The following is a 25,672-nucleotide window of genomic DNA, read 5'->3' as shown; positions in this document are numbered from 1 at the left end:
TTGATCCAACACCGTTTTTTAGCTCACTGCACCATCCCAGCTCAGAACCTGGCTATATGCAAATTAGTCTGTCCCTGGCCCAGTGCATCATGGGAACAGGGCAGACCAAACTACCAAGCCAATTCTTTCACTGGGAAGGAAACCAGCTTCCGGGGACCGGTTTCTGGCATTACAGCCGTCTTCGGCCCGGCTTGCTTGAATCCTGATGGTGCAATGAGCAGGCTGCACGCGTGTACCACTCCCGGCCGCTCTCTCTCTCTCTCGCTTTCCCTGTGTCTCTCCAGCTCTCTTTCTCTCTCTTGCTTTTTCTCTCCCCCATCTCTTGCTCTCTCTCTCTTCCCCCCTCTCTTGCTCTCTCTCTCCCCCTCTCCTGCTCTCTCTCTCCATCTCTCCCTCCCTCTTTCTCTCCCTCCCTCCCCCTCTCTCTCTATCTTTTCCTCTATCTATCTTTATCTCTATACGCACTGCCAGCGTGATGCCCTTGCAGTACTGTGAAGCAGGCAGACGAGCGCAACTGTCTGCTCGCATTTACACATGGGAGGAAGCAGTGAGATTACGTATGTGCATTTTAAGATTATTCTTATTTTGCATTATGTGCTCCTCGCTCCTTTGAGCTGGATGACGTCGCATTCAAACCTGGCAGAAGTCAAATACGATCGAGCAGAACTGGAGTAAGGCACGACAGCTAAGCGCTAGCAGAGTGCTTTCTGCGGCAGTAGAGCGTCACTATGACATGCCGGGAATTATACACTCTGTGATCTGACGTTTTCAGTTTACTTAAAAAGCACACATCTCCATCATTACAAGGCTCTTGGTAGCTGCAGGGGATGATTGTGCTTTTTATTATAACAACAAATGGTTTCCCGTACTCACCCGAGGTGTTGAATGAAGCCTTGCTGTCCAAAATCAACACTGCCAGATCAAGGATGCCACCAGAAGCGGGATGCGTTTGGGAGTAGAGGTGGCAGGGAAAGATAGAAAAGCACTGTTTTCACTGTCCACACAGGGCTGTTGCACTTTGTGTGTGCGTGTGACAAACTGAATCGGCAGGTTGGTGCCCACGGCTTCCTAGACGCGTCACTGCAACACCCACTGCTGTATGTCTCCTTCCGAGCCATCACGCTAGGGTCCTTGATTTCGAGGGAAACTGGGCGATGAAAAGATAAGAGGGGTCTCTGTTTCCCTTTTCCTCTTCTTCCAGATCAGATGGGCAGCTTGTCTCCACCAATAAGAGCGAGGGCTACAGCCGACACAGCGTGCCCCCTGACCCCCATTCCATAACAGGATGCAATGACAGAAATAGCAAAGGTTTGGTGGCACACTATGCCAGGCACTCATTTTTCGCTTATGTGTTTTAAGCCACGCCCTTGATTACATTGGCCACGCCCCTTTGAGTGACCCCCTCCCCCCATTGTTTTCATCCCACTTAATAGGTCTCACTTTTCGGACCTTATTAGTATTTAGTTATGCAGCACAATATCCCAACATCAACTGTTGCATGGCTAAACACTTATAAGGTCCCAAAGGCGAGACCTGTTGGCTATGCCAATGCTTTTTCCTTTTGGTTAAGTACTCCATATGAGTGTATGTGTTTTTTCAGCAGTCTCCCTCCTGCTGCGCTTTGTGTTGCTCTCATCTGTGTCGTTCTCCCTTCTACCCTACTTGATGTCTTCACCCACGTGTGCTTCTCAGAACCCTGAGCTCAATGTTGTTGTAGCAAGTATACTTCCCTTGCCGTTTACTTCTCCTCTGCTCTCCATGTTGTTTCTGGCCCGGTATGCATGATGCAGCCTCCTTACAGTTGAAAACAAAAATGCTTTTTAAGCTACTTTTGTTTAGTTTCATTTACGATTTGACTTGTGTTGGTAAATAAAGAAAAAAAATAAGACCTTGTGCACCTACAGAACACATGCGTGGCACCCATGCCTGCAAAATTACATTGTTGGCAGCATAGGCTTTTCCCTCCTCTGCTTTAGGCATGCTGCTTGCATTGATGATGCAATAGAGCATTGCTAAAAATAATGGGCAATGCTAATAGGTCCCAAAGGGGAGTCCTATTGGTATTACCAAAGCTTATTCATATTTCCTTTCTTGCCGAGAGTGGTGACTGACTGAGATGGAAAATTCACGCTTAACTTGGGAGGATGCAACAGTCAGTCTTTGATCGAGACGACATACGACAGTCATAACTGAACACTGAGCCTTTGGCACTTTCTATTGAAAAAAAACAAAAAAAGGACTGGTTAGACTATGATGCTTTAAACATATGTTCCAAGCATGATTGAAAGTGATCCCCTTAACATTCAGCTGCGTGATACTGGTATCTCTTTCTGAGGTTGATCCAGGACTCAGTGTGCCTTCTGCAGAGACACAATAATAGCATTACATCATTTGCATTAGCTGTACTGCGTCGTGAGACCTCGCCCTTTTCTTAGAAATGACGAGTCTCTCAAACATTTTCCCAAAAAGCTTTGTGCTTTGAACCAATTATCTGTAAAATGACTCTATAGCTGAAATTACAATCTTCCATTATGAAAATGCCATTCTTAGCCTGTAGTTCTGCTGTACAACGAGATCCAGATCTTTGTTTGATAGATAGCTTTAAAAGAATATTTCAAGTCTGAGTCATCCTCAGACTGACACACGAAGAAGGTTTGTTTCAATTTTCATGGTAAAGCCCTTAGGAAAGGGGTTGATATTTCTTCGGCTGGGTGGTGATGTCTACATATACTTACCCAGCCTTGTGCTTAGCAATTTTTACTGTGGATTTCTACCTGTCAAAGAGGGTAGTGTGCTAAGATGCATTATTGCTTTCCTTTTTTAAACTAGCACTAAAATACACAATGTTAATAGTTTTTTATGAATCTGTGTTCTAGTGGTAATTCTGATTTGTGTTTTTATGCAGCTGGTGGACAAAGATCTCAGGATCCAAATGCAAGGAGAAATGGTGTTAAAGTCTCTGGAGAGAGAAGAATTGAGAATGGGGTAAGGACTCACTATTATACTTCTTCTGAAATGAATTATCACACTTGTACTGCTAGTCCAAAGGCTAACCTTTTATTGTTGTCCATCAACTCTGTTTTCACAGTTTTCAGGCTTAGAGTTGGACATACAGTACTCATTTGGCAAATAAGTAGATGTGTGACAGTTTGTCATTACTCAAGCCTGTTCTTCACCAGAGCAGAGCCAAAACGCTACCCAATAAAATAAATATTTTAAAAAGAACATTCTTGTTAATTTGGTATCACTGTGACCAGGAACTTCACTTTGATAGCTCTGCCTTCTCACTCGTTCAGAAAGAAAAGCGGAATCAATCCCTTATTTAGGCTATGCTATATTAGTCCCAATATTTGGCCATACGAAATTATACCAGTTTCTGGAATACATTGTTCAATCATGGTAAAGTGGATTTATCCTTCAGAGCCTTCATGCTGAACTTTTTCACATTATTGTGACTTTTAAAAAAAAATATATATATATATATTTTAAGATGCATATATAGTGCATCTAGACCACATTGAAATTACAGCGTTTTACAGTGAGACATTCTAAGGTAATAGGGTACTTTGAGATTGGGAAGAGAAAAAACATGCTAGCCTTTAACAAATGTATAGAACGTTTTAGACAGAGCAGGTGTAGGAAGAATTAATCAAATTAGTCTGTCATATTTATTTTCTTTCTTTCTTTAATATTTATTTTCTTTATTTTCCAAATTACCGATTTGTGTAATACAGTTAAAGTTTCCCATAATTTGTTTGTGATCTGATTGATGTCCGAGTTCTGGCCGAGAGATTCCAGGCTGCATGAGCTGAACATTAGAATGATTGCCTTTGAGCAGGAGAGGTTGAATACCTTGAGGCTTGAAGAAGAGAATTAGGACTTTTTAGTTCTCTTTGATTTCTGGAGATCTTGAGCAGTCAGCCATGGATTGTTACCATGGACGACCTTGTGGACAAAACAGTAGATCCTGAATTTGATTTTAGCCGAAATGGGAAACCAGTGCAACTTGCAGTGTATAGACAAAATGCAACTTGTGAAGAATAGGTGAAATGTGATTGAATTTACAGACAAAGTGGACTAATTTAGCTTCTGCGTAAAGCGCTGCTTCAAATAATCCAGAGGAGATTGTGGCACCCTAGCAAAAAGTGCATTCCCAAAGTCAAGTTTTGAAATAATTTGTGCATGGCCAGCCATTTCTAGCAGACCAGGAGGCTAAGTGGGTGGAATTTTAATGTTTGAGAGGAAAGTTTGCAGCTTTCACCATCTTGCTGATGTGAGCGGTATAGAGTCGAGGTTCTTGGGATTAAATCTGTATCTGATAGAAGAGAAAAGAAGGAATTCAGTTTTGAGGGGTTTGGCGTGAAGGAAGTTTTAGTGCATTCATGTTTTGAATTGGAGATAAACATTTTAAATAGATGAGAATGTCACCTATTTTTTTGTGTTCAAAGTTTTTTATTAGGAGCTTCAAAGAGATACATCAGTGCAAGAATAATCATTTACAATAAAATTAAGTACAGTAAAAAAAAATCATAAGATTAGGTAATATAAGGAATAGTAAAAGCAAAACGAATAGAGTCCAGTAAAGCAAACAAGGTTCCACATATAATGTCCAGTAGGCAGATAGAGGAGAGTTGCATCCAAGGTAACACGACGGAATGTATAACATGACCTGGAGAGATATTGGCACCACCCCACTAGAGCAGAAGCATCATGAGTTATGCATTTGCGTAGACCAAACATATAATACATAGGCAAGTTGGAATTTTCAAACTTTGACGATGAGCGTACATAGCTTAGAATGACAGCCGTACAGAGGCACAGACAGTGAACCCTACAATATGAAACGCTATGAGTGCGAAGTAATCAAGTTTCAAGGAGGTTTGTACAAGTCAAAGTGATTGTCTAGTGAGGACCAGATTTTCCTGATTGGCGGTCGCCATGGGGTAGAAGTTAAGGATATGTTGTCAGTGCCTCGTAAGTGAGAGACCCAGTTCAGCCAGTGGGGAAAAGAAGCTTTGTTAGTGCTTTTCCAGTTATTAAGTATGATTTTAACCGCAGCAGTCAGCAACAGGTCCAGTAGGGCTTTGTCATCATCATTGAGTGTGACGGCTTTGGCAAAACCTCGAACAAGCGTTGAGAATTCTCTTGGTAGGGTGATATGGAGGACTTTATGTATAAAATCAAAGATTCTGTCCCAATAGGAGGTAACACAGGGGCATCTGAAGATTAACCTATTATTAACGTCTTTAGAAAGAGACGACTTTCGCCTGTGTAATGGTGAAGGGCGACACCGACCTTGTGGAGGGTCAGGCTTAGTGGCTCCATGGAGATATTACATGATGTGGGTGCTAGAGTGGAGCCCTGAGGATCCCCGTGACACATGCTTGTAGTGGAGGAAGGGCAATTGCCTATTTTCACCAGTTGAAATGTAACGGATAGATCTGGACCAACATAAGAACTTTGCCTTGGAATCCCAAGCATTGTTTGAGAAGTTGAGTTAGTCTTTTGTGGTCAGTTATGTCTAAAAGCAGCTGAGAGGTGAAGAACAACAATTAAGTCGTTTTGGTCAAGTAGATTATTTTAAGACTTTTAAAATTGTTTTTTAAAATAGTTTTTTCTATGCTGCAGCCAAGTCTGAAACCACATTGGTAATTGGCCAGCAGATTCTTTACAGAGATTAAAGCAGAACGTGAGTTTGTGCTTAGAGAGAGGTCGAGAGTGTTTTAAAAAAAAAACTCAATATCTTTTAATTAAAGTTTTAGCATATAACAGTGTCCAGCCCAACATACAAATTAATGACTCTTGCCCCCACCCGTTTCGTTGGCAAAAAGTTGCAGGTTAAGCATGATTCCCCCCGCTCCCCCTCCTTCCCCGGTTATACAGCTGCCCCTTAGGCGTGTCCTGCAATACGTTATTACATTTGAATTCATAATGCTCTTAGTTCAAAAATAGTCTCTCTTCCTGTGTCAGTAAAAAAGAAATTTTTCCCAGAGCTAGGAATTGCCACAGATGTAGCCGCCTCCGTCAGTTGACCTTGAAGATCTCTGAAAAGCTTGACCCGCTCTACAGTGAGTAGATATGTCCCTGCATGAATAAGTCAGAGAGAACTCTGCCGCTATCCTGCCATTGCTTAAAATGGTCTCATGTCAGAACTGACGTGATATTAGAGTTGTTTGTATTGTGTATTTTGGGAAGTAAAACATTAATGTGCCACTGCTAGTGACTGTTCCATACCTTAAGTACAGTCTTAACTGGCAATGCCAGGTAACTGTTGCACGGTTGTTGGTGCATCGGAAGCGAGGGTAAGTCCCATAGAGATTTACCTACAATTGCCATGTCTATGCATATCCAATTCCTTAGATTAAGTCTGCGATGCTCAAATTACCTTTGACTGTTTGAGCCATCAGGTTATGTCTACTTACTGTAGCTCTTCACCCAACTCTAGCTCTTCATCCAACCCTAAGCTAACTCAAGTGGTTTCCTTTGCGAGGTTTATAATTTATTTAAAGGAATTGGGGCAGGCAACACCTGAAAGAGATACAGAAACCTTAGCAAATCATTCATCCTGCCTATCCATGACCTGTACAAACGCCCTCATCTCCTGAGATCCTGCAGTATCGAGCTTTTTAGGTCTCGCCTAAGCCATTGCGTAAGCGATGCTTTGGCGAGGTATTAAGTAAGGATCTTCAAAAATGCTACCCAAGGCTTTTCCAGGCAGATTGCCTACAGTGCACGTGTGCAGGCGCGTGCACATCGTACACCATTTGGCAGCCTGTAAGCCTCTCTCCGCACTCATGCTGATTTGCTTGCAGCCGGCATCAGACTTCAAAGGAATCCGCTCACCCGCCCGCCGCCGTTTCTGGCTTTGCTCGCTGAAGTACCATGTGCCAGAGCCTGTAATAAAGAACAGCAGCAGCTTGCAGGCACCGTAAGGGGCAGAGCGGCGCACACAATTAAACTTCGTTTATTCACACACCATTTGCCATCCTCTGTAGTTTACCCTAACGTTGTATACTTTTAGGTAGAATATGCAAACCAGTTTTACAATATCGTTTTTTTTTTCATTTAGAGAGCGAGGGAAACGCTTTAACTTTTGCCTCTGCTTTCACTATCTAAAACTACAAAGAATAAAATAAATAACTGTGCTCTCTTGCCTCTCCTTCCTTGCACGCACCAGTGCTCTCTTTGCTTTCAGTGGCTCTCTGTCATTTCACTGTCTCCCCCCCCCCCCTGCTAGTCAGTTCCAGCACTTGTTTCCTTCTCTACCCCCATTCGCACACCACCTCTCAACTCTTGTTACACCCCACTTCCACACACCTATACCACTCAGTGCCACACAATTATATGCTACATAATTCCACTGCGCTCAACGCAACATAAACTCCAAATACCACTCAGTGACACATAATTACACGCCACATAATTACACTGCACTCAATGCAACGTACACTCCAAATACCACTCAGTGCCACATAATTACACGTCAAATAATTACTCTGCACTCAATGCAACATACACTCCAAATACCACTCAGTGCCACATAATTACACGCCACATAATTACACTGCACTCAATGCAACATACACTCCAAATACCACTCAGTGCCACATAATTACACTCTACTGAATGCAACACACACTCCAGACAATACCACTCAGTGCCACATAATTATATGCTACATAATTACACTGCGCTCAACGCAACATACACTCCAAATATCACTCAGTGCCACATAATTACACGCCACGTAATTACACTCATCTGAATGCAACACACACTGCACACAATACCACTCAGTCCCACATAATTATATGCTACATAATTACACTGCACTTACAGCATTATAGTATATGCAGGGACAAATTGGGGGTGGGGGACTCGAGCAAAGAGTTACGACCATGTCCACGGAAGTTTATTCTGCAGTGCTGGGGGCGGAGACAGAAAACTGTTTCTTAAATAGAGTAGAGTTTGGGTACTACAAAAGGACTAGATTCAAAACTGTAGAAGCAGCAGTTAAGATATGGAATGCTTTTTTAAGAAAGGCGGACCTAGGAAGATACAATAGATATATCCGGCTCTATAAGAACAAATCCTTCCCGGCGGACGTCTTTGCTGATTTAACAATGGCTGGATGGGCACAAAAAGGGATAGTACAGATCGGGGACTTAATGGATGATGAGGGGATTGTCCAGTTTGAAGATCTTACCCGTAAATATGGCATCGTAACAAGGGATTTCTTTAAATTCTTGCAGATAAGGAGCTTTCTCAGCAAAAAGGGGGGGGGAGCATTGGGCTTCGGCCTTAATGAAATACTTGAGAAGATAATATTAGGAGGGATTGTACGATAAGATCCTTTTATGCAAGTCTTGCAAAACGGAAGGTTGATGATATGAATAAATTTAGTAACAAATGGGCTGAAAATTGGGGGGGGGGGAGCCTGAAAGCTTTACGGAATCACTAGACCTCGGTCGTACCATCTTATGCTCGGGTCCCCTGCAATCTCAGCATTACAAGACTCTGTTCTCACTGTACCACACTCCAGCCAGAATAGCTAAATGGGGAGGGTCGATTGTTCATATGTTTGCTACCTGCCCCCAGCTACACACTTTGATCAAAAATGTAGAAGATTTTATGGGCAGTACTTTAAGATTACGAGTACAATTGACACCTCTGTTAATTTTGTTGTGGAGGGATATGGGGGGAGATCATATCTATAAAGAATTTATGTTTATTGCCACCGCAGTACTGAGGCTGACAATAGCAAGAGCATGGTTGGACAAGACCCCCCGGTTATGCAAACTTGGCTCTCAAATTTACTAGGCATGTATAATCTTGAGAAGGCAATTTACGCATGTAAGGGAACAAGGGGAAGAAAGTTAGGATTAAAAATATGGGAGCCAATTGCAAAATGGAAAGAGTATGGCAATATAGGAACTTATGCGTATCTGAAATGTAATAGGAATTATTATTTTATTTTTTTTCTCCCCTTTTATGTGGCCATGTATAGTATGAGTAGTGTCATCAAACTAGATATGGTAAATCATAAATTCAACATTATTTGGCAAATGTATAATATATGTAATACAATGTGTGTAATGTAAGGAAAAAATAAAAAAAATTAAAAAAAACAATAATTACACTGCACTCAATGCAACATACACTCCAAACAATACCACTCAGTGCCACATGATTGCACTCTACTGAATACAACCTACGCTCCAGACAATACCACTCAGTGCCACATAATTATATGCTACATAATTACACTGCGGTCAATGCAACATACAATCCAAATACCACTCAGTGCCACATAATTACACACCACATAATTACACTGCACTCAACGCAACATACACTCCAAATACCACTCAGTGTCACGTAATCACACGCCACATAATTACACTGTACTCCACAAAACATACACTCCAAATACCACCCAGTGCCACATAATTACATGCCACATAATTACACTCTGCTGAATGCAACATACTCCAAACAATGCCACTCAGTGCCACATAATTACACACCACATAATTACACAGCTCTCAATGCAACATACACTCCAAATACCACTCAGTGCCACATAATTATATGCTACATATTTACACTGCGCTCAACGCAATATACAGTCCAAATACCACTCAGTGCCACATAATTATACTATCTCTATCTATCAATCGCCCTCACTCTATCGATCTATGGCCCTCACTCTATCGATCTATGGCCCTCACTCTATCGATCTATGGCCCTCACTCTATCGATCTATGGCCCTCACTCTATCGATCTATGGCCCTCACTCTATCGATCTATGGCCCTCACTCTATCGATCTATGGCCCTCACTCTATCGATCTTAGGCCCTCACTCTATCGATCTTAGGCCCTCACTCTATCGATCTTTGGCCCTCACTCTATCGATCTTTGGCCCTCACTCTATCGATCTGTGGCCCTCACTCTATCGATCTGTGGCCCTCACTCTATCGATCTGTGGCCCTCACTCTTATCGATCTATGGCCCTCACTCTTATCGATCTATGGCCCTCACTCTTATCGATCTATGGCCCTCACTCTTATCGATCTATGGCCCTCACTCTTATCGATCTATGGCCCTCACTCTTATCTATCTATGGCCCTCACTCTTATCTATCTATGGCCCTCACTCTTATCTATCTATGGCCTTCACTCTTATCTATCTATGGCCCTCTATCTATCTATTTATCTATCTATCTATCTATCTATCTATCTATCTATGGCCCTCACTCTATCCGTCTATGGCCCTCACTCTATCCATCTATGGCCCTCACTCTATCTATCTGTCTATCTATCTATCTATCTATCTATCTATCGCCCTCACTCTATCTATCTATGGCCCTCACTCTATGTATCTGTCTATCTATCGCCCTCACTCTATCTATCTATCGCACCACCACAGCATCACTCTGCACCACCACAGAATCACTCTGCACCACCACAGAATCGCTCTGCACCACCACAGAATCGCTCTGCACCACCACAGAATCGCTCTGCACCACCACAGAATCGCTCTGCACCACCACAGAATCGCTCTGCACCACCACAGAATCGCTCTGCACCACCACAGAATCGCTCTGCACCACCACAGAATCGCTCTGCACCACCACAGAATCACTCTGCACCACCACAGAATCACTCTGCACCACCACAGAATCACTCTGCACCACCACAGAATCACTCTGCACCACCACAGAATCACTCTGCACCACCACAGAATCACTCTGCACCACCACAGAATCACTCTGCACCACCACAGAATCACTCTGCACCACCACAGAATCACTCTGCACCACCACAGAATCACTCAGGGGCACCACAACATCACTATGCGCTACCACAGCATCACTGAACGCCACAGCATCACTCGTCACCACCACAACATTACTAAGTGCCACCAAAGCATCAATCTGTGCAACCATTTAACAACTACTGGTTCAAATATGTTTTCTCAATGTATCGAGCTTTATTACAAATGTCACAAAAAGATGTTAATATTTCACTTCTGTTCTTGGATTTTCATCACAATAAAAGACACTGAACATAATCTTCACAAAAGTTATTTACAAAAGTTTAAGCTATTGCCATTATAAATTAGAATAACTTTAAGTATTAATTATTTAAAAAAAAATAGAAGCCATTGTTATTTGTAATATCAATACATGTAAGTCACGTAAATACAACACATATTGCAGTACAAATGCCATAGGTGTCACATTTGCGAAAGTTATAACTATTGGCATTGTAAATGACAAAGCTATTAATTTCGCTATTTTCAAAACCAACACATAAATATAACATTTGTCACTTACAATAACAATAGCTCAAACTTTCCTAATGCGAGACCTTTTGCATTGCAAATGCTTGTTAAAATATGCAAATTGTCTGCATTCCCCCAGGCTATTGAGTGGCTGTCCAAGTAATCTGATTTTCCCTTAGTCCATCTGAAGGGCAGTGTACCGATACTTGTTGCTTCACAGCAACAGGGATTACTTCATTTAACATTTCCCACGTTTGCCTGTTAATGTTATATTTGGAGACCTCCAAACTTCTCTATTTCTGGCAAGAGTTTGTTCAGCGAAGCCAGAGGTCAGCCAGGGTCACCATAACATTTTCTACTTGTCTGTTTGTATATATCAGTGATATGCTCGCCTCCCATATAGGACGTTCTTGATGATAATATCTCAATGTGACCCTCTTATCAGCTTTCCTGGTCACCCAGGCTCCATTCCGACATCGACGATTACTTATATGTGCCCTGGCTGTTTGAGGTCACAGCCTCTTTGCCAACAAGGTGCCCACTTTATTACCTCTTTCCTATAAGGGTTGCTTTAATTGTACTTGCTGTCATTGCAGCTTTGCTAGTTCATAATAAATTAAGCTGGCCTTTGGATCCGTGATTTTCCATCTGCCGGCTGTGGTGGGGTTTGCTTTATCTAATGCCTCCAGAGCTCTAAACACTGCTGTCTTCTTTTGCTCTTGTGATTTGGCCTTTCTCACCTAGCAGGCATTGAGATTGTGACGCCTCTCACCACTAACCTAAACGCAACTCAGGTTGTCGAGGGGAAGATTTCTTTCTATTTGCTTAGCTCAAAAACGTTGGCCCTAGACATTACTGATTTATTGGCAGAGTTTTGGAAAGGAGCCAGATTAAATCTCCCTCCGAGCATTCCATTCATCATGGTCATAGATGATAACTGCGAGCTCAACAGAGTGATGTGCATGTAGCAGTCTATGTGACATAAATAATCAATCCGGGAGTAGACTCCGTGCACTTGGGAGTAAAATGTATAATCTGTCCGCAGGGTGTGTTGTGTGCCAGGCATTTGTTACTACAACTTCCTAACCCTGTTTTTGAGTGCCACTGGCGCAGGTCCTGCATGCCCACCTATGCTACAATGATCTGTCCATGTGTGCGTCCGTCACCAAATGAAAGTGTTCCCCACTTCCTCCCACTCCCAGCCCCAGATCATCTCCACTTTTCTTCTGTACACCAGTCACCCTATGCAGTTCATAAAGAACTTTTCTTGCCATTTGGTAGGAGCTTAAATAATAATACAGATCCTATGTTTGTATGCCAAAGTCTCGCAGACCCTCAGATAGCTGTCACACCTTTGAGGAGTCTTATCACTTTTCTTGAAAACCCCACTTTCAAATGATTATTTCACTCCAGTGCTATCAGAAAAGGCTGATAACCAAAAATGCGCAGGTGGATTTCTTAAAAGAAAGGAACAAGTCATCTGAGATAATATTGGCAGTCAATCGCTTATTAGCGGCCTTCAGTTCTTTAACATTCAGCAGAAATAACATGAAGGGATATTAATGTAGCAATCTCTGTTTGAATCCCCTGAAGTACACCTGCTCATCGTGCCCAGACAACTCTTGCTGTAAAGAATCGTCATTTAATACCACCCCCTTTGGAGAAAATAAACCTGGCCAACTGGGTCCAAAATCTAAATTGTATATCCTCCACCACCCAGAAACAATGAGAAAAAGTATTAGTTTACTAGCTGGTACCCCCTCCCCCGCTACTGATATTAGTGATGTTATAGTGGTCACCCCCTCCAAGATTGTCAGCGGTGCATAAGGCAGTGTCACAAGCAGTAATTTAAACAAGCATTTACAATGCAATGGTCACGGCATTATTAAAGTTAGAGCTATTGGCATTGCTCATGACTTTTTTTTATCATAAATAAATGGCATTGTCATTTACATTGCCAATAGCTTAATCGTTAAATAAATGGCATTGTCATTTACAATGCCAATAGCTTAATCGCTCGTAAATGCATGACCTATTGCATTTACACCCACACAGAGCCACCCACACAGTCATTCACATAGAGCCCCCTACACAGAGCCAACCTCACACAGACAGAGCCACCCACACATAGAGCCACCTACAAAAAAAGCTATCCACAGAGACACACACACACATAGCCACACACACACACACACATAGCCCCCCCCACACACAGAGCCCCCCCCACACACAGAGCCCCCCCCCACACACAGAGCCCCCCCCACACACAGAGCCCCCCCCACACACAGAGCCCCCCCACACACCGAGCCCCCCACACACCGAGCCCCCCACACACCGAGCCCCCCCCACACACCGAGCCCCCCACACACCGAGCCCCCCCCACACACCGAGCCCCCCCCACACACCGAGCCCCCCCCACACACAGAGCCCCCCCACACACACAGAGCCCCCCCACACACACAGAGCCCCCCACACACAGAGCCCCACCCACACACACAGAGCCCCGCCCACACACACAGAGCCCCGCCCACACACAGAGCCCCCCCACACACACAGAGCCCCCCACACACACAGAGCCCCCCCACACACACACAGAGCCCCCCCCACACACACACACAGAGCCCCCCCACACACACACACAGAGCCCCCCCACACACACACAGAGCCCCCCCCACACACACACAGAGCCCCCCCACACACACACAGAGCCCCCCCACACACAGAACCCCCCCACCACAGAGCCCCCCCACACACAGAGCCCCCCCACACACACACAGAGCCCCCCCACACACAGAGCCCCCCCCCACACACAGCCCCCCCACACACACACACCCAGAGCCCCCCCCACACACACACACCCAGAGCCCCCCCCACACACACACACACACCCAGAGGCCCCCCCCCACGCACACACACACCCAGAGCCCCCCCCCCACACACACCCAGAGCAACACACACACACACACACCCAGAGCCACACACACACACACACACCCAGAGCCACACACACACACACACACACCCAGAGCCACACACACACAGGAGAGCAAGCACAGCCAGGGGGCAGGGGAGCAAGCACAGCCAGGGGACAGGGGAGAAAGCACAGCCAGGGGACAGGGGAGAAAGCACAGCCAGGGGACAGGGGAGAAAGCACAGCCAGGGGACAGGGGAGCAAGCACAGCTAAGGGGCAGGGGAGCAAGCACAGCTAAGGGGCAGGGGAGCAAGCACAGCTAAGGGGCAGGGGAGCAAGCACAGCCAGGGGGAAGGGGAGCAAGCACAGCCAGGGGACAGGGGAGAAAGCACAGCCAGGGGACAGGGGAGAAAGCACAGCCAGGGGACAGGGGAGCAAGCACAGCTAAGGGGCAGGGGAGCAAGCACAGCTAAGGGGCAGGGGAGCAAGCACAGCTAAGGGGCAGGGGAGCAAGCACAGCCAGGGGGAAGGGGAGCAAGCACAGCCAGGGGGCGGGGTGAAAAGCAAGTGCAACAAGGGTCAGGGGGGGCACGAGCACAAAGAGCAACAGGAGGCGGGGGTGTCTGAAAAGCGAGCGCAACGAGGGTCAGGGGGATGAGGGGGGCACGAGCACAGCGAGCAACAGCGGGGCGGGGGTCAGAAAAGCGAGAGCAACGTGTTGGTTGGATGGATCCCATGTGTGCTGCGCACTGCTGTTTTTATGATACTTGTGATTGTTTGTATTATGAATTGTGTAACGTGTAATATTTCTGTAAAAATGTATTTCTTGAAAATAAAGTATTTTGTCTCGGCTCGCCACTGTGCAGAGCTTTCATCATCAACATTACTGCCCTTCTCTACATAACCACTGCCATTAAAGCTACTGCCCAGCATGAGGAGCTCCCACTGCTACCTATACTGCCCCTTTCTTGTAGGCACCCTAACCCACTTTAAGTCCCCCCCCCATGCGGATCCCTGGGCACTACCCTTACTAGTCTCTGCCCCAAAGCTAATCATAATGCCCCGCCCTACACACACCATAGCATTCGTTACTGCACACGCAACTTTTTCCTTACGGCCCCACTCTACACACACCAGCTTTCTTTACTGCTCCACCCTACACACGCCTGTTTTCCTTACTTCCCCACCGTACACACTCTCAGCTTTCCTTACTGTCCCACACTACACTCATTCCAGGCAGCTATCCTTACTGCCCCACCATGCACATAGTGCAGCTTTCCATATTGCCCCACCTATTCTTACTGTACACTCCCCCATGTAGAGCCCCAACTGGTCTTATTATTTATACCCGTTTGAGCCCACACTGCCCACCTTCCTGCAGTTAAGACAAACCCCCCACTCCACCTACCTTTGAACCTTCATCACCCCTCCCAAGACACCCTCAGGCCCAAACAGTGCTCACTACCAGACTCCACAGAGCCCCCACCACCAGCCTCACTGCAGCTCCTCCACAGACCCATCTACAGAACTACTGCCCACCCTCCGACCCCCCCTCCCCCACTGCCCGGACTGCAATACCCAGAGAGGGGGGTCCACACACCCTACTGCCCCACCCCACAGGCTCCTCTGCCCACCCACTGAACCCCACCACTGCCCGGACTGCAATACCCAGTGAGGGGGGTCCACACACCCTACTGCCCCACCCCACAGACTCCTCTGCACACCCACCGAACCCCTCCACTGCCCAGACTGTAATACCCAGAGAGGCGGCCCTCCCTCCCTACTGCCCCGCCGTCCAGAGTCCTCTTTATCAGCCCTCCTTGCTTCTACCTCTGCACACGTCATCTGTAGCCCCGACATCCGGAACCCTCCTCTTTACTACCCCACCGGCCCGGCCCCTAATCTGCCCTAAATCACTCACTCACCCGCAACCCCGAATCCGCGCCCATTTTCTACCCCAGTGCAAGCTCTCCTGCCCCCTCAAGCCCCGCCCCCCTCTGTGGCGATCCTCACCTTTCTGCACCCCGGGGCTGCTACTCTCTGCCCCAAAGCTAATCATAATGCCCCACCCTACACACACCATAGCATTCGTTACTGCACACGCAACTTTTTCCTTACGGCCCCACTCTACACACACACCAGCTTTCTTTACTGCTCCTCCCTACACACGCCTGTTTTCCTTACTTGCCCACCGTACACACTCCCAGCTTTCCTTACAGTCCCACACTACACTCATTCCAGGCAGCTATCCTTACTGCCCCGCCATGCACATAGTGCAGCTTTCCATATTGCCCCACCTCACACGCCCTTCTGCCCCACCCCACAGACTCCTCTGCCCACCCACCGAACCCCACCACTGCCCAGACTGTAATACCCAGAGAGGCGGCCCTCCCTCCCTACTGCCCCCGCCGTCCAGTCATCTCTACTAGCCCTCCTTGCTTCTACCTCTGCACACATCATCTGTAGCCCCGACATCCGGAACCCTCATCTTTACTACCCCACCGGCCCTGCCCCATATCTGCCCTAAATCACTCCCGCAAACCGGACTCTGCGCCCATATTCTACCCCAGGGCAGGCTCTCCCGCCCCCTCGAGCCCCCCCGCCCCCCTCCGTAGCGATCCTCACCTTTCGGCACCCCGGGGCTGAGGCCCCCCAGGACTGCTGCTTCCCTTCCTTCAGCAAAGTCTCACCGACGGGGTCTGCAACAAAACACCGCAAAACTCACAAGCACAGCGAGCAACAGGGGGGCGGGGTTGGTCAGAATAGCGAGCGCGCGGGTGAGGACTCGGCGAAGGGATCGATTTCGGCGCACCAGAGACAAAAGGCGGGATGAAAGACAAGTCGGGGGCAGGTGGCACAAAAGGGCTGTGCATCTGTGGGAGAGAGAGCATGACAGAGCCGCTCCTGCGCCGATGGGGAATAAAAAGCCGTGAGCGTGCACGCTCCCGAACTTCCGGTTTCGGGATGTGCACGCTCACGGCTGTCGTGGGGCGGGACTTCCGTTTTTGCGAGAAGCCCGCGCCCACGCCATGGAGTGGATGGCCCAGAGGAGCGCTGGCAGCAGAAGTCAGGAGTGGCGGCTGATGCGGTAAGTGGGGCTGGGCACGTGTGTGTGTGTGTGTGTCTGTCTGCGCGTGTCTGAGTGTGTCTGCGTGTGTGTGTCTGCACGTGTGTGTGTGTGCCTGCGCGTGTGTTTGTGCGCGTCCACAGACCCTGGCCGGCTCGTGCACCGCTCTATCTCCCTTGAGAGCGAACTCGGCAGCAATAGGTCTCGATGCCGAGACCTAAAAAGTGTTCTCAATTTGAAATACCTCTACATGGGTAATATATAAAAGCCAAAGCTGCAATCCCCCTGGCACCAAGGTCATAATATGAGTAATAAATCTCTCCAACCCAAATAACTTGAAATACATTTTGAGCAGTCAACCATTTTTCTCCAGATATCAGTTTGAGTTCTGAAAATACACACATTTTTGTCTTGAATAAATACTTTTTAATTTTGGTGTGTCTACAATAATTCAAACAAGCAAAAAATGTTATATTTGTAGACTGGACTGCATACAGGAAAGCTACTCGGAGGTTGCTGGAGAGCTACTAGTACCTAACGAGCTACTCTTTGGAGGCTCCTGATCTAGGCCCAAGTGTTCTAGGTCTCAGGACTGTCACTCTGATCAGTGGGTATCACTGTCGAATCTGTTTGCCTTTTTGCTTATTTCTCTCTGTTTGGTCAGGATTACCCTCTCCTGGGGGGACTTTTATGAGAATCTCCTCTCTTTGCTCTGGGTCCAATGATGAGTCGTCAGATTCCTCTTCATCACAAGCGTTCAGAATCCCAGGCCCTCCTCCACACCCCTAACAGTTCTATCCACACCTTGCCAGTGAAACTACAGGCCTATAAGAAATGGTCCATATGTAGTTCAAATTTTTCTTTTGTAGCTCCTAGTTTACATGTCTGAATTCCCTCCAACTCTACGGGGTTGCTACAGAGAGATCCTAAAACAGGCGAACCCTGCTTCTCTGAACAGAACATGCTGAGTTTTCCTTTCTTTTGTAGTTTTCATTTCTCTGTAATTTTGCATTTTCACAATATAACGAGGCACCCAGTGCTCCCGTTTTATTTCCTAACTCTGTTCTCTGAAACTGCCTACAGGGGTTTGGGTTTGTTTCAAGGATGCTAGCGAAGCTTTTCGAGAGGAAGGCACACATAATGCTTCCTTCCACATCTTCTCTGAGGTTATAAATCTGAATTTTGTCCCACCTGGACGGCTTACATAGCGGGGAGGTGGGACAAGAGGTGAAGATTTGGACTGAAGCTTAGCTCTATTCCCGTGAAGAACTCCCACTGGTACCTAAGGGAACTCTTCAGAAGAAGGATACTTGAAGTGCAGCGTCAAGGTCCCTGCATTCGCTGGCCATTAACAGATACCAAAACAGTTATATTGAAAGAACTAAGCACTTAATGTTTGCAGAACATCATTTTGTGAGTTTTACAAATCCACATTAAAAAACGCCACCCTCTCCGAAGAGGGGGTAGCAAGATGGATAGCACTACCATCACCTTTTGCTACACAAATGCTAGGCAAAGTCTTTGAGGTAAGGTGACATCACATTCAACAGTAGGAGTGTGAGAAATGTGCCCTCTGCACTGAGGTGCCACTAGCATACATCTGCAGAGCGGTCACATGAAAGAGCAGGTTTACATTTCAAGATGTACTGCTGCTTGGAGGCCGAACCTGTGGAAAAATCAGGAGTGGGAAAAGTATTCCTTTGTAATCTGTTTCAGTAATTCAAGTATGTAAATCCCTTGCTCAAGAAGAAACAAGTTGCGCATCTCTAACTGCAACAGCACTGATATCTCTGTGGAATCAGTCAAAGATATCAGTCAGCCTCACCTGCTCTTCATCCCTACACACTGGTGCTTTGACATCTGAGCCATTATGGTCTCTAAGGTGGAGTTTAGAGCACAGTTACCTCATTGGCTGACGTTTGGGTGCTTTCCATGAGGTGAACATACCACTAAAATGACCCAGTTTAACATAATTTAATGATTACTAGTGTTAATTACTTATATTGTGAATCACCCTGAGACTCCCTGCACAATAATGGAAAATGATTCAGAAATATGATTATTTGAAAGATGCCAAAACTGAACTGTCCACAGGTCAGCAGCTTGTTTCGTCTTCGGGACTCCTCTTTCTTTCAAGGACAGATTGTAAAAGAATCCCAAACAGCTTTATAATGTCTTTGCCATCTCAGTCATGAGATTCTTCCCACTTGTCATAAAGGTAGTATATCTGCTCAATTTGCGTAGGATCCCAGTAGGTGATTTTGGAACTTTAAGTTTGAAAATTATTAAAGAAAGTAAACATACTCATAGAAGTCACTGTTTTCTGTCTTTCTTTATGCAACCAATTGTAACCAAATTGATCATGGCAAAGTAAAACCCAACTCAAAAAACATAATTTTAAAACTAAACAAGCATTGGAAATGCAATAGGTCTCGCATTAGAAATGTCGGAGCTATTGGTCTTGTAAATGTAAATTTTTTAAGTTATGTTTATATTTTTATAATAGCAAATGTATTCATTTTGTTATTGTAAATGCCAATATTTATAGAATTTGCAAATGTGACACCTATAGCATTATTTAACATCTTTTTGTGACATTTGTAATAAAGCTTGACTCAATCAACTGTACATTGCACAATGGCCATTTTGTGAAGGCTAGTCATTGTTGCAAGGTGTTTGGAAATTGCGGCGCAGTGTTGTGACCATCCGTTACACTGTCAAATAGCCATATCAAGTGCAGTGCTAAAGCTGTGATTGACAACCTAATAAAGGGCAACATTGACATTTTAAGAATGCTCAAGGAATTGATATTTACAATCCGACATCTGCTGATGGTGGTGTCAGTTGACTCAATGGCGGACTGAACAGTGAGGAACTAAGAAGAAGCAGAATTACTTTGTGCAGTCCTAATTCTCGTAGTGTCTCTGTTGCAGGAAGCGGTTTGGAATGATTGGCAGGGGAGTGAAGGTAATATTAGAAACGACGTGGGGGTGGTTTTAAAAAAACCCAAAAAATGCAGGAATTAGCGGGAAAAATTACGAAGCCCGTGATGGCTATAGAATGTAATGCGGCCATGCACAGTAAGTGTGATACAAACGAAGAGTTACGTTTTTACATTTACTGTGTAATCTTGGGGAAAACCAATTAAAACATTGGAGCTTCGCAAGCCTGATTCGGAAGCCTGCAATTACAAGGGGGCACGGTTATGGAGGAGAGTAGGCGCATTATGAATAAGGAACCCATGGGATTAGGAACTCTTACCGGGGTGCCGAAATGGAATGAAAAAGCCTGGAGTCTGCAAGGGTTTGTGATTAATCCCTTAACAAGGAAGGTTGGGCGTTTTAGAGTTACCGCTTCCGTTATGCGGTGATGACGGCAAACCTAAGAATCAACAGTAAGGTCTAATTAATTAAGGGCTTAGGTCCAATTACATGGTCAAGGAGCTGCCAAAACGGGCGTCAGTTTACTCACTGAGTCAATGCTTCAGCAACTTCCATTAGTGACTGCTACAGCCGAATGTGGTCTGAGAGTGAGTCATAGACGGCAAACCGGTTAATGAAGCCGCGGCACTCAGCGCATGATGTGGTGAAAAAGGGAGGGGGAAGAGGGACAACGGCGGCCATCTTGTAAGGGAGCTGAATGCCAGAACAATGAGCAAAGTGTACTGTATAGTGCTACAAAAATAAAAAATAAAGTAGATTGCGAAGGCGAACAGCAACTTAACGCAAAGAAAGAAGGTGCAGTGAATAAGGGAAGGAGATGTTATGTAGTCAAGACATTCAGAAAATGGTATACAACGTAAAACGTAGCTGTGGTTGTTATGAAAAATAGTGCATGGACGTTTAAAGTTTAGGGGAGGCACTAAGGTGAAAATGAAAACAGGGAAAATAATGAGGTGACATGATTAACAAGCTCTTGGCATTGCTGTGGGGAGGGGGGAAGTAGGAAGGGGGGAGGAGAAACGCAAGACACGGCCTGGCGGCCGTGAAAGTACGGCCGGTCGTGAATAATTAGGGGAGGAGAAATGCCTGGCATTGCTGTGGGGAGGGGGGAATGGGGGAGGAGAAACGCGAGACACGGCCTGGCGGCCGTGAAAGTGAAAGTACGGCCGGCCGTGAATAATTAGGGGAGGAGAAATGCCTCAGGCAGAGCCCACAGCTTCAGATGCCAAGCCCCAGGAGGTGGTAGCGGGAGAAGGGCACTGCTTGGACAAAAGACGCACAATGTTTGTCTCTGATGCTTCGCATCCTGCTGTTCAAATTGATAAGCGTGAGGCGAGGGACGGCCTGGCGGCCGTCAAAGTGAAAGCCGTGGGCATTGAATAAATTAGGGGAGGAGAAATGCCTGAGGCACAGCGAACGCTGGGTGATGCCTGTGGGAGGGAGGCTGGTGGCTTTGATGTGCACGCGCTTTTTAGGTCAATGTGCTTGCGCATTGATCCTTGCTTTTCACGGGCACAGCATCAAATCGCCCGATGGTTAAGCTCTGGTTAAGCCCCAATATCTCTCGCAAGCTCAATGCGCAAGCGCATTGACAGGCTCGACCTAAAAAGTACAGTGACGACTAGACAGGAAAAAGAGTATTAGAGAAAATAAGGGAAAGAAGTTAGGGTAAAGTGAACAGAAGCACCGAGACAATAGACTGTAATAGACTGAGACAATAACTGCTGCTGCTATTCAAGTGTAAGTGGAATTTTACAGACCTTGGAATGATGAAAGGCTGAGCTAACTTTCCAGGATTCAGGCCTGTGAGCGAAACGAGAGAGCAGCACGCGTGGAAATAGGAGGCTTCGGAGGAGGGCACACAGTCGTAGCTCGCAATATTCGCGGGGGGAGGGGATGGGGGGTGTTTAAAAATAAAGTAAAAAAACTTGAAAACTTACCCGACCAGGTCCGCGTCGCGACCGCCTCTGCTCCCCACACGGAGCTCCATCTGGGCTCCACTTAATCCTGTCATGATCCAGCGACCCTGAGCCCCATCGATACCCCACATGATGCTGAAGGCTATGCGGAGGACTTGAGCAGCTCAGTGAAGCCCTCGGGTGTCACCCGACCAGAAGGCGACCGCTGCAGATTGTGCCTGGCAGCCGCCTCCCTTCAGTGAATAAAGACAAACAAGAGGCATCTCCTGCCCTCTGGGGCCTGCAAGCAGAGGCGCTAAACATCGGACGTGGCTCGGTAGTGGGCTGTTTACCTTACCTTCTGTGCCTTACTGAAAGCTTAGCTAACCCAAAGACGGGGTTAACACAATCTACCACCTCAAATGCTTACCTGTTGCTACGGTTTCCAGTCAATTCAATGACCGAATATGCTTTTGTAACCCTCTGGCACAAAGCAATACCAGCTGATCTGACTGCCACATTTCAGTCTCAGCTGCAATAAAAATCACGGATATTGTGCTGGATGACTGTGAGCTATTGTACCTTCAGACGCTTGATGTCCAGGTTTTAATTCACAATATGCTGTAAGACCTTGTGGTTTTCATGGTACTGCTTCGGTGGGAGGTTTCATGAATCCTACTGTGTTGCATTGTTTTTGGTAATTTGGGACATCTGTGTAGTGTTCTGGAGCAACGGAACTCTGTGTATTGTCACAAAAGGAAAGGCATAAGTCACACCACTGATAACCGCTTTAAGGTAGGATTTAAACCATTTTTTGATGGCTCTAAAATAAGTTAAATAATTAGCTGCGCTGCTAGGGCTGGTGTGCCAGAAGTGCTGTGCAGTTTTAAGGGTTTGGTTTAAGGGAGACGCAGTAGCACCGATTAAAGAAGAATTTATAATTACGTCATTGGCGCTGTGGAACAGTTAGAGGGGCAAGTCCCAGTGCTTTAGCCACGGTCACAGGGCAGCAGGGGAGGACCAATTTATGCCAGGGGTGACTAAATATTTCAGCAAGAGAAGGCAAATTATACGGCATAATGTGGCACATTTTTTTAATAGCATTATTCTGAGTTATTTGGATTTTTAAATGAATATGGTATTTTGTAAAAAGGTGGATTTAGTTATTCATTTAATAAAATATACACCAGTACTACCACCCACTACAATTAAACTCGCATTATCTGTCCCAGATGGAAGTCCGACTCAGTCGGCGTTTTACCCAGAGTCCTATTTGCTGTGACAAAAAAGAACAGTATAGTTCCTCCTTCTCTTTAGACTTGTGTTATCAGGCTGCTCCCATTTTAATTGATGAAGGAAAATGCGCAGGTTTATGTCCAAGATCAAAGCATCTTTAGTCAACTGGACTAGCCAGGTGTAGATGTCGGGCCTTCTGTTTTCAAGGAGGGGGATGTAATAAAACCACTAGATCAAATCTTCATGAATTCACTGATCTCTAATGACTTACTGATAAAAACAGCGCGTTCAATGTTAGGAAAAGCGCTTTATCAGCTATGCCGCGCTAAAGCGTCTAATCCATCTCCTCGACCAATAACAGAGGCCTGTGATTTGTCCATGACCCTCATTATATATTCAAATCGAGTGAAACAAGGCGGACAGTGGAACCTTCTTTGTACATGCACCTAATCAAAATTACCCCAAAAGTAAATTCCCCTTATATTCTAAGGGAGGACATGTGTGCACTCCGAATAATCACCCACCATCACAGTGATAGTTCTAAATAGAACTTATCAATTCATACATAAGCTCAGGTGCACCACATATTGAATTTGTGAGCAATATCTATCACAAACTTATTACAAAGACAATACAAATAATGTCCAATTTTTTAGAATAAAAAAATCCACTTTATTCCATTTGTGTTCAAGAACAGCCGACTCGTTTCGTCCCTCACGGGACTTCTTCAGGGCTGTACTAAAATAAAACAAAACATACAAACATACAATTAAAACCAGTAATAGTCACAAATTAAAAACAAGGTTTGCTGTCATTATAAAGGTTCAATTCTATCAGAATATACATTGGGCGCTTTTGATACCAGATCATTGGGCCACAGCCTCCCCAAATACATTACATTATTCTTTAAAAGAACAACAAAAAATACAAAAAATACACATATAGTTGAATTATTCTCAGTTCATTCCTCATTGGACCATGAGAAGTGAGGAACAATATGTCAAGGAAAGAGGGCATTTGTATAGGATTCGGGGGGAAAAGAAAAAATCACATGAAGTGGCATTCAGAGATGACTTCTACCTGCGTTTTTATTATTATTATTACCAACAGGGAGGAGGGTGAATTCTAAAGAAACGTTGCATGGCAGCACTACGTAACGTGAGAAAGGTTAGGAATGGGTGACGTTGGGACCTACCGTGAAAGATAATTGTGGGTAAATCAGCCGGTAATGAAAGGCAAATGGCAGTTGGAATAGTTGTTGGGAGTGATATCGTCTGTACCAATCTATGTAAAACAGCTGTATAAAAAAACAAACACAGCTTGGCATATATCCTCCATGACCTGATAAATCTCCCCTCCCTTTTAGTACCAAGGCGACCAGGATTTAGAGATTGTTACAAAAAGACAAAGAACGTCACTCACAACTGCATCTATGTAGTGAAATATATCTGATCACTTTTTCGAAGGAGACAAGATCCCTGGTCAAGGTTATTGAAGAGAAGGCCGTAGTAAGGACTGTGAAAAATATCAAAGACAGAGAACAACAATGTATAAATATGAGTATATATATCCTTTAACCAATTAAGGAATCCAATATCCGGATCTCTATTTATCATAGCATGATCAGGGATGGTGAAGTTAAGCGAACTTGGGTTATTTAAAGGTCAACATTAAATAAAATACAGCCATCTACATGTAATCAACGAATAAAAACCAACAAGGCTCCCATAGGCTGCGGACAACTCCCTATCTGTGATGCGCTCCCTAACAGAAAAGCTTACCCCTATTGGTCCCAACGATCGAGAAGCTTTTGTGAATATAACACAATCAAAGTTGTGTGCCCGTTAGGACCTGGTCAGGAAGAAGAAAACCAGGCAGTAAGAAAACTGTCCTATTTCAAAAACTGACATCATTAAGATTTTTATAGTATATGTACAACAAGTATGCAAGGTAGGTCGTAAACCTCCCAATCTCCCCTATGGGGGACCCCTAACAGTTCCATGTCAAAGAAAGCATTCCCAATCTGGAAATGCTTACCCCTAATCGTCTCGAGGGTCAGAACAGCTTCTATTAGCAGTCGAAATGATGTGCCCCTTGGAGCCTAAGATGGAGAGAAGAGGCAGCATAATAAGCAAACTGGCCTATAGTAAATATTAAGAACGTAGGGCAAGGCACGAAGGAGAACACTTTTTACCTGGTTTCCAAAGCAATTGGTCAAATCGGCTTTTTCAGATGAAGACGGAAACCTTCCCTCTGGCCACGGCCGATTCTGTGGGAGACGAGGAATAAAGTTAAGTATCTGGAGTGAACAACAGGGGGCTCCGGGAGGTG

The 25,672-nt window shown here is 45.4% G+C and overlaps 1 protein-coding gene across 2 annotated transcripts in view; it reads left to right on the top strand.

Annotated features, from left to right (window-relative positions):
- TP53BP2 (tumor protein p53 binding protein 2) overlaps window positions 1-25,672 on the top strand; it is a 330,278-nt gene that overhangs the window by 149,442 nt on the left and 155,164 nt on the right. For both annotated transcript variants that reach the window (XM_086927962.1, XM_086927963.1), the window contains exon 4: window positions 2,906-2,985. In XM_086927962.1, the coding sequence (XP_086784088.1) occupies window positions 2,906-2,985 (80 nt within the window). The remainder of the gene's footprint in view (window positions 1-2,905; window positions 2,986-25,672) is intronic.

Source organism: Lissotriton vulgaris, chromosome 6 (assembly GCF_964263255.1).
Source record: "Lissotriton vulgaris chromosome 6, aLisVul1.2, whole genome shotgun sequence".
NCBI lineage: Eukaryota > Metazoa > Chordata > Amphibia > Caudata > Salamandridae > Lissotriton > Lissotriton vulgaris.
Note: the sequence above shows the minus strand (reverse complement) of the source record. Positions and strands in the feature narration are given on the sequence as shown.